This window comes from Pinus tabuliformis, chromosome 6, assembly GCF_031772625.1.
Source record: "Pinus tabuliformis cultivar Carrire ecotype Pingquan chromosome 6, CPIR1, whole genome shotgun sequence".
NCBI classification, from domain to species: Eukaryota; Viridiplantae; Streptophyta; class Pinopsida; order Pinales; family Pinaceae; genus Pinus; species Pinus tabuliformis.
In genome coordinates, this window is record NC_142292.1 from 1,866,499,605 (window position 1) to 1,866,508,656 (window position 9,052).

Here is a 9,052-nt window from a genome sequence, read left to right on the forward strand (position 1 = left end):
TCAAACTAATGGGTGAAATCACCCCTTTCCATGCTGTCAATTGTTAAGAATTGTAATTTTAAGTTATTTAATATGCAAAGTTAGAGTGTCTCCATGATCTTTTCAAGTGCTAAATCTATTCATGCATTCAAAAGTGCATTTTAAACTACAAGAAATTGTAATTTTGCTAGAAATGGTATTTCCTAACATCATTTCATCTATTAATTATATGGCGTCTATATATATATAAAGTATAATAATAAAATAATGAATAATGAATATAGATGAAATGGTCTTTTTCCTTGAAATCCTACTATACAATTTAAAAAATGCATAAATGAATTCAATACCCTAAAAAATTCTTAAATGACTCAAATTATACAAAGTAAATGGTTTGAACTCAAGTTTTTAAAATTGTAATATGGAGCGTTGTTGCTTAGTACCTGCCTCCTATAAAAAAAGTAATTAATAATTTTAAAAAATAATAATAATATAACTTTATTGATAATTTTAAATTTATATGAAACTATATATATGAAACATACATTTAAATTAAATATACTTTAATATAATTTTTAAATAATATAATACTAAAAACTAATATAAAAAATTAACATTAAATTAATTTCATATTACACTTATTTATGCAACTACTTCCTTAAATTATGGTGGGTAGCTATCTACATGGCATTGTGTTGTGCAACAATCATTATTATAACATTTGGCTAATAGAAACTTTTATTAAATTTTATATTTTTATATTTTTATATTTCAAAAAATATTAAAAAACAAAAATTATCAACTATACATTTTAGAAAATTAGAATTTATTCATCAACCCATTAGAAAAAACAAAAAACAAAAAACCCTTTACATTTTAGAAAATTAGAAATTATTTTTTACATTTTAGAAAATTAGAAATTATTTTTTAGTTTTCAAAATATTAATTTTAATATTAATTTTTTCCAAACTTTAACAAATTTCACCAAATCTGTTTAAAATTTTAAAAACTAACTAAAAATAAAAAAAACCAAAATTAAAAACCATATAAAAAAAACAGTAAATTTTGATTAAAATTGAAAAAATACTCTTAAAAACCCATTTCACGGTTAAGTAAACTACACTTTTACCTATTTTATCTATCTAAAACTGATTACGTGCACATTGAACAACGTATGAATCGTTGAATCCAGCCTTTTGGGATCATGGATATTTAATTCTGGCCTATACATTGTATATACCCGCTGGAATCGGGAGCACCTGGACATTGAACGACGTATAAATCTGTAATACGAGATGACGGGTTTTTATTGCTCGCTGTCGTGGATTGTAGGGAATTATGATGATGATATCTCCATTTCTTGGGGATGTACGGACTTATTGGTACAAGGGTTTTTGGGAGTTTTTATTGTAGTTGTTTATATCTTGATGATATCTCCATTTTGTAGGGAATTATCATGATGATATCTCCATTTCTTGGGGGATGTACGGACTTATTGGTCCACGCAGGGTTTCTGGGGGAGTTTTTATTGCTGGCCATCGTGCGAACGTGGGTAAATGTTTGTTAGCGGGGGTTTCTTCGGAGTTTTATAAAGAAAATAAAAGAAATAAGAGGTAAATTGTTGGTTAATGAATTCTGCTCGGAGTCTCTTTTTCTTTCATTCTTGATTGTTATTTTTTTTTGCCTGGACACTATTGAAGTTTTTTAAATAAATGAGAAGGTGAATCGGCGAGGCCTCTGCCAGAGGATAGGTTCAACTTTAAACTCCTACGATTTAGCCCATGCACTGCCCAGATTCAGTTAGATTTGGCACCAAAGGGAACAGGTGAACTCATCGGAGGGAGTAGAAGCGGGCTATCCTCCAGGCATTAGCTAGGCGGCCCCATCGGGCCTTTTGCTCTATCTTCCGTGAGATTTCTCCCCATTACTTTTAAACAAAGTGAAGTTATTCGGTAGGGTTTCCTCATCTGCATCTTAAATCTGTTATTCATGGTTTTCTTTTTGCTAATGTGTAGGAGCTTAGCTTGAAGGACTGCATTTTTTTCTTGGAATGATGCAGTGACACCTTGTTCCTTGGCATAATGCAAACCTCTGAATCCCATAGGTGCGTGCAATGAGTAAAGGCAAGGCAATCGGCATAGATCTTGGAACAACCTACAGCTGCGTAGCAGTTTGGGAGCATGATAGAGTGGAGGTTATTGTTAATGATCAGGGAAACCGAACCACTCGTTCCATTGTTGCCTTCACTCCCTCTGAGAGATTTGTTGGAGATGCTGCCAAATATCAGATCGCAAATAATCCGCACAACACCGTCTTCGATGCCAAGAGACTTATTGGAAGGCGGTTCACTGATTCCTCTGTGCAGAGTGACGTTCAACTATGGCCTTTCACTGTTGTCGCCGGAGACAATGGAAAGCCTGTTATCCAAGTTCATTATAAGGGCGAGAGGAAGATGTTTGCAGCCGAAGAGATCTCTTCGATGGTATTAGTTAAAATGAAGACGACAGCCGAAGCATACCTAAACTCTGATGTCAAGAATGCCGTGATCACAGTGCCGGTCTATTTTAGCGATTCTCAGAGGAAGGCTACTAGAGATGCGGCCAACATTGGCGGTCTTAACGCCATGAAAATTATTAATGAACCAACCGCTGCAGCTATAGCTTATGGGTTTCATGGTGAGGTTTATTCTTCCAATAGTAAAAATACCGTCTTGGTTTTCGACCTTGGAGGAGGTACCTTTGATGTTTCCATTGTTACTCTGGAGGGACGTGAATTTGAGGTGAAGGCTGTAGGAGGGGACACACATTTGGGTGGCGAAGATTTTGACAATCGGATGCTTAAATACTGTGTTGAAAATTTCAAGAGAAAATACAGAAAGGACATTACCACAAGCGCCAAAGCCCTTCGGAGGCTCCGTTCAGAATGCAAAAGGGCAAAAAGAAATTTGTCATCAGTGGTAGAGACTATGATTGATATTGACTGTCTCTACGAAGGTCTGGATTTTCATATGAAGATTACGAGAGCCAAATTCCAAGAGCTCATTACCGATTTCTTCGATAAGTGCATGCAAATCCTCAGAAAATGTCTGGAAGACGCCAGGATGAACAAAGAGCAAATTAACGAAGTGGTTTTAGTAGGGGGTTCTACTCGCATTCCAAAGGTACAGGAACTCCTTCAAGATTTCTTCCATGGAAAAAAACTCTGCAAAAGCATAAACCCCGATGAGGCTGTTGCATATGGCGCTGCACTTCAGGCGGCAGCCTTGAACAATGAAGGCATCCAATTCGTCCTCATGGATGTCACGCCTTTGAGCCTTGGAGTCAGTGTTAAAGAGGGTGAAATGTCTGTAGTCGTTCCCAGAAATACTCCCATTCCAACTCAGATAGAGGCTTCTTACACTACATTGCGTGACAATCAGGTAGAAGTGCCTGTTCGAGTGTATGAAGGCGAGAGAGCAATGGTTGCGGACAACAATCTGCTGGGTGAATTTCAGTTGAGTGGAATTCCGGCGGCCCGTTGTGGAGTGCCAAGCCTTGCAGTTGTCTTTGAATTGGACGCAGACGGAATTCTGAGGGTGTCAGCCCGGGATAGGGGAAGTAGGGTAAGCAATTTTATTACCATAACGAACGATGGTGGTCGGCTGAGCAAAGAGGAGATCGAGAAAATGACGGGTGATGCCAAGAGATTCAGAAGGGAGGATGAAGAGGTAAAGAAGAAGCACAGTGCCAGAGTCGATTTAGAGAATTACGTTTACTGTTGGAATATTAATTCCAACTGCACAGCGGCAGGCGGACGTGGGCAGCCAACTCAGCCAGCACGCTGCACCCGAAACCGCCAGAACGAAACCACCCTCTTGTTCGCACCACCTTTGGCAAAAGGCTGTATCCGCCGGAGGGGCTCCGAACACATTCACTTGCCGCCACGCGTCCCATGTATGAGCACCGAAAAACCACTTTCCCCGGACGGTAAAGGTCGTGCTGGTTGCGGAAGAGTGGTGTGCGAATTGCGTTGGATCGGGTCTGCAGGCTCAGATCTCCGAGAAGCTGCGCGAAGTTTAATGAGCGGGCGTGACGAATGGGGTGGCGACACGTGGCACCGAAGTGACGTCAGCCGACCCCGCCCGCGTCAAATCAATTTTCTTTGTCGTTTTCTTTGGTTGACTGCCGTAGGTGAAAAGTCATGTTTTTAATGGTTTTACGTGGAATTAGGTGGCGGCCCGTTTAATGTGGTTATGGGCACATACGTTTTATATATTTTTATATATGTATGTACGTAGTTTAGGTGTGGGCCATTTAATATAGTATGGGCCATTTTTATATGTTTTTTATATATGTTTCATATAGATTGTAAAAGAAATATATACGTGCAGCAGTTTTATGTAATGTGCCTACTCACGGTGGTGGCCGCGTGTGATATTTTTTAATGTAGAACAGGGCGTGCTGTAGTTATTTTTTTTGGTGTGCCTGCGTGCAAAAATGAAGTAGTTCATGGAAGTGTAGATTGAACGCCAGGCAAATGAATGCACAGAAGAAAGCACAACAGTGCTGGAAACATAACAGAGGCAAACTGTTATGTATTGTTGACCATAAAGAAAACACAGGAACAGCTTGAAGCTGTTTTGTAAATACCCACAGCAGTGGAAGACCAGAAGTGAGAGAGAGACAGAGTTTCTCCAGTGAATCCCTCTCTGCGCAGAGGATGAAGCATGTATCAGTATTTTTGTTTTAAATCAATAGAAGTTTTTTTTACTGTGTAATGGACTGTGTTCTGAGTTAATTTTTTTTATTAAAGAGGTTCTCTGCAAATGATCCTGGACAAAGGAAACAGAGCATTGGCTCTGTGCTGTTTATTTAGTGTTGGTTTTGGTATTTCCCCCATTGCAAAAATACCCAACAGTGGTATCAGAGCTAGTCCAGGCTCTTTGAAGACTCAAAGAAGCTGAAGGAAGGTGTGGTTGCAGCAGTCAAACTTGTCCAGCAGTGAAGGCTCTCCAGCAGTGTGAAGCCTCAGCCAAAGGGATTCAGGTATTCCTCAAAGTTTTTGAGTTACTGTTATAGAGACAGTCAGTTGTTTTAAAAAAAACACAGTCAAGTATTTTGGAGTATAGTTAAGAATGGCAAGGTCAAAGAAGAAAGCCTCCAAGCCTGCTAAAAATGTGTCTCCCTCCTCTACTAAACTAGAAGGAAATCTATTTGAATACATTCTATTTGAAACCCCAAAGTTTGATGGAAACTTTGATGTATGGGAAATAATGATGAGGGCTTTCCTAATGTCTGAGGGGATTGAAGTCTGGGAGTCAGTGATTGATGATAGCAAGATGGATAAAGAATCCATGGAGTATGATGCACAAGCAGCAAAACTAATCTTGGATGGGCTGCCTGATTCTGTGAAAAGGAATCTAGGAAAATACACATCAGCAAAGGATATATGGGACAGACTGCATGACCTTCATGCAAAGGGAGCACTGACCATGACAATGAGTCAAGAAGAACCCATCATAGACGCTGAGAATGAGAAGCTTGACCTCATCAAGGTTCAAGTAAAAGAAAGGGATGAAGAGCTGGCCAAGCTTAAGAAGGAACTTGACCAATGCAAGAGGAAACATCATGAAGAAGTCATATCCATGACAAATCAGTTGAATGGAGCAAAGAAGCAGGCAAATGTCTTGACAAGTGAACTTGAACAAAGGCACAAGAGAGTGAATAAGCTTGTGGAAGAGATTGGACAGTACAAGGAAGAGGTCTCCTCCCTTAAGTCCGAACTAGAAGAAGCCAGGAAGCAGGCACAAGGAGCTGAAAAGAAAATGGAGAGCAGTCAAGCAAAAGATGAAGAAATCTCCAAAATGAAGACAGAGATTATCTCCTTCAAAGTAGTAGCAGCTGAAGCTACTCATAGCAAGGAAGAAACTGATGGACAACTAGCAAAGAAAAATAATGAATGTGAAAAGTTAGAAGAAGAGATTGTCCTCCTCAGGAAGAAGGTTGAAGGGATGAACAAGATCATGAAGAGCTCTCAAGCTTTGGATGACATGCTTAGCTATCATAGATCTCCATCTGATAAATAAGGACTTGGGTATGTAGGTGAACCCTCAAACAAGCATAAGGATGCTTTAAGCAAGGGAGATGTGAAGAAGCCAGAAAGAGATGGTGAAGCTCCTAGTTCCAGCAAAGGCAAGGAGAAAAATGAAGGTTGCAATAGAAGAGATCCTGCTCCAAGTAGAAAACCAGCTCCAAGAAGAAATGTAGCTGATGGCAAAAATGCAAGAGGCAATGGTGATCATCAAAGGATCTCAAGGCAGCAAGGCTTCAGAAGCACATCAATGAAACCTCCGTCTCCCAGGTACCAAAGTTCATTTTATGGTTATTGTTATGCATGTTCAAACTTTGGTCATATGGCAAGAGACTGTAGAGCATTTAATAAAGATAGATGTTGTGGTCCCCGAAAATCTCCAAGAAACAATTTTAGAAGAAATCATGAAATGTCATTCATGAACAATGTTGAATGTTTCAAGTGTCATAACATTGGGCATATGGCACGAGATTGTAACTTAACATGGGCTCTTACACAAGCTAGACCCATGCAAAAGAAGAAAGTTACACAAGTATGGAGAAGGAAGGAAAGGCAATATGAAAACCCCTTGAACTCCCCAGTGGATCTAAATTTGTTTTGAGAAGAGTCTGCTAAAAGAAGACAAGCACACATTAAAGGGGAGCTTGTAATTTTTTGTTTGCTGAACTGTATTAACAGTCATTTGTTGATGGAGGATGTATTGCAGCACAACAGTTGCAAAAGAAATCTTTGTTAATCCCTCTGAAAGGTAATATGTAGTAGTGATGAAATCAGCAATGTTTTTGCTTTGTTTTTATGCAATATGCACAGAAATGCATAAAGAAGAAAAGGAGGCAGCGCTCAAATGTGAAGTGCAGCAGCGCAATAAGAAGTATGCAAGGCAAGGAAACTCTCACAGCAGTGGGAAGATAAAACACAAAACAGCAGTTTGGAAATTTTTTGTGGTGCACATGCATTGAAATGCATAGCAATGGAAAGTAGCTTCCTTCTATGTAATATGAGAGAACATACTCACAGCAGAGTGAGTATAATACACAGCAGTGCATTGTGTAAAAAAAATGAATGAAGCTGAAGATTGTGTGAAGCAAGGGTGCATAAGAAAAGGGAGCAACCCGTGTTAATTTTTTCTCGTGGAGAATGAAGTGCCAAGTGTATGTGCACACAGTAGTGCAAATTGCAGCAGCAACACAACAGCAAGTGTATGGACAGCAGCAACTTGAAGAAAAGTTTTCCCATCGTGAAGAAGGAGAAGCACACAGCAATGCAAATGTGAAAAATGCAGCAGCAAGAAGTTATGGACAGCAGCACAGGTAAAAGAATTTTTTTTTACAGCAGTAAATGTAAGTGCAGTGAGTGTGTTGTTTGCATCTGAAATGCAAGTAAGACACAGCAGAAGTATGATTGTAATTAATGAAGGGGAGCACGCAGCAGCGCGAAGAAAAGCTTTCCCATGGTGAAGAAGGGAAGCACGCATTAGTGCACAAGTAAAAAAAATTCTCACACAACAGTGTGAATGTGAGAAAGGAAAGGCACAGCAACGCACATGTGATTTTTTTTTAACGCACAACAATGCATAGTTTGTAAAGAAATGTAAGAGCAGTGCAGGTGTAGACGCAGTAGCGTGGAGCAGACACAGCAGTGTGGGGTAGATGCGGCAAAGAAAATGGAACAACAGTGTAGCAGAGAATATGCAGCAGCATAAAAGAACATTGTAATGAACTTGCACACACAGCAGTGCAATGATTGTTTGTTTTGGAACTGCATTTGAAGCAGTCATTTGGTGAAACCCTCTGTTAAAGAGGAAGGTGCTTTTCAGCACATTGTCAAGGTAAATCCCTCTATCAAGAGGATGATGCTTTTCAGCATAGTCATTAGTGAATCCCTCTGTTAAGAGGAAGATGTTTTAATAACAGGTGAATCCCTCTATCATGAGGAAGGTGCTCTTCAGCACATTGTAATGGTGAATCCCTCTGTCATGAGGAAGGTGCTCTTAAGCACAGTTTCAGGTGAATCCCTCTATTAAGAGGAAGACAACTTTGTTTGTTTGAGAACTGCATCAGAAGCAGTTGGTGAATCCCTCTATGTGAGGATGATGTTTGGGTAAGATTGAATGCCCAGCAGTTGAAATTAAAGGGGAGTGTTGGAATATTAATTCCAACTGCACAGCGGCAGGCGGACGTGGGCAGCCAACTCAGCCAGCACGCTGCACCCGAAACCGCCAGAACGAAACCACCCTCTTGTTCGCACCACCTTTGGCAAAAGGCTGTATCCGCCGGAGGGGCTCCGAACACATTCACTTGCCGCCACGCGTCCCATGTACGAGCACCGAAAAACCACTTTCCCCGGACGGTAAAGGTCGTGCTGGTTGCGGAAGAGTGGTGTGCGAATTGCGTTGGATCGGGTCTGCAGGCTCAGATCTCCGAGAAGCTGCGCGAAGTTTAATGAGCGGGCGTGACGAATGGGGTGGCGACACGTGGCACCGAAGTGACGTCAGCCGACCCCCGCCCGCGTCAAATCAATTTTCTTTGTCGTTTTCTTTGGTTGACTGCCGTAGGTGAAAAGTCATGTTTTTAATGGTTTTACGTGGAATTAGGTGGCGGCCCGTTTAATGTGGTTATGGGCACATACGTTTTATATATTTTTATATATGTATGTACGTAGTTTAGGTGTGGGCCATTTAATATAGTATGGGCCATTTTTATATGTTTTTTATATATGTTTCATATAGGTTGTAAAAGAAATATATACGTGCAGCAGTTTTATGTAATGTGCCTACTCACGGTGGTGGCCGCGTGTGATATTTTTTAATGTAGAACAGGGCGTGCTGTAGTTATTTTTTTTGGTGTGCCTGCGTGCAAAAATGAAGTAGTTCATGGAAGTGTAGATTGAACGCCAGGCAAATGAATGCACAGAAGAAAGCACAGCAGTGCTGGAAACATAACAGAGGCAAACTGTTATGTATTGTTGACCATAAAGAAAACACAGGAACAGCTTGAAGCTGTTT

The 9,052-nt window shown here is 40.1% G+C and overlaps 1 protein-coding gene across 1 annotated transcript; it reads left to right on the forward strand.

Moving 5' to 3' along the window:
- Window positions 1-1,665: 1,665 nt before the first annotated feature.
- Window positions 1,666-4,168, forward strand: LOC149266572 (heat shock 70 kDa protein 18-like). The gene is made up of 2 exons (XM_089408679.1): window positions 1,666-1,887; window positions 1,995-4,168. The coding sequence occupies exon 2, from the start codon at window positions 2,093-2,095 to the stop codon at window positions 4,166-4,168; it is 2,076 nt and encodes a 691-aa protein (XP_089264805.1). The 5' UTR covers window positions 1,666-1,887; window positions 1,995-2,092.
- The last annotated feature ends 4,884 nt before the right edge of the window (window positions 4,169-9,052 follow it).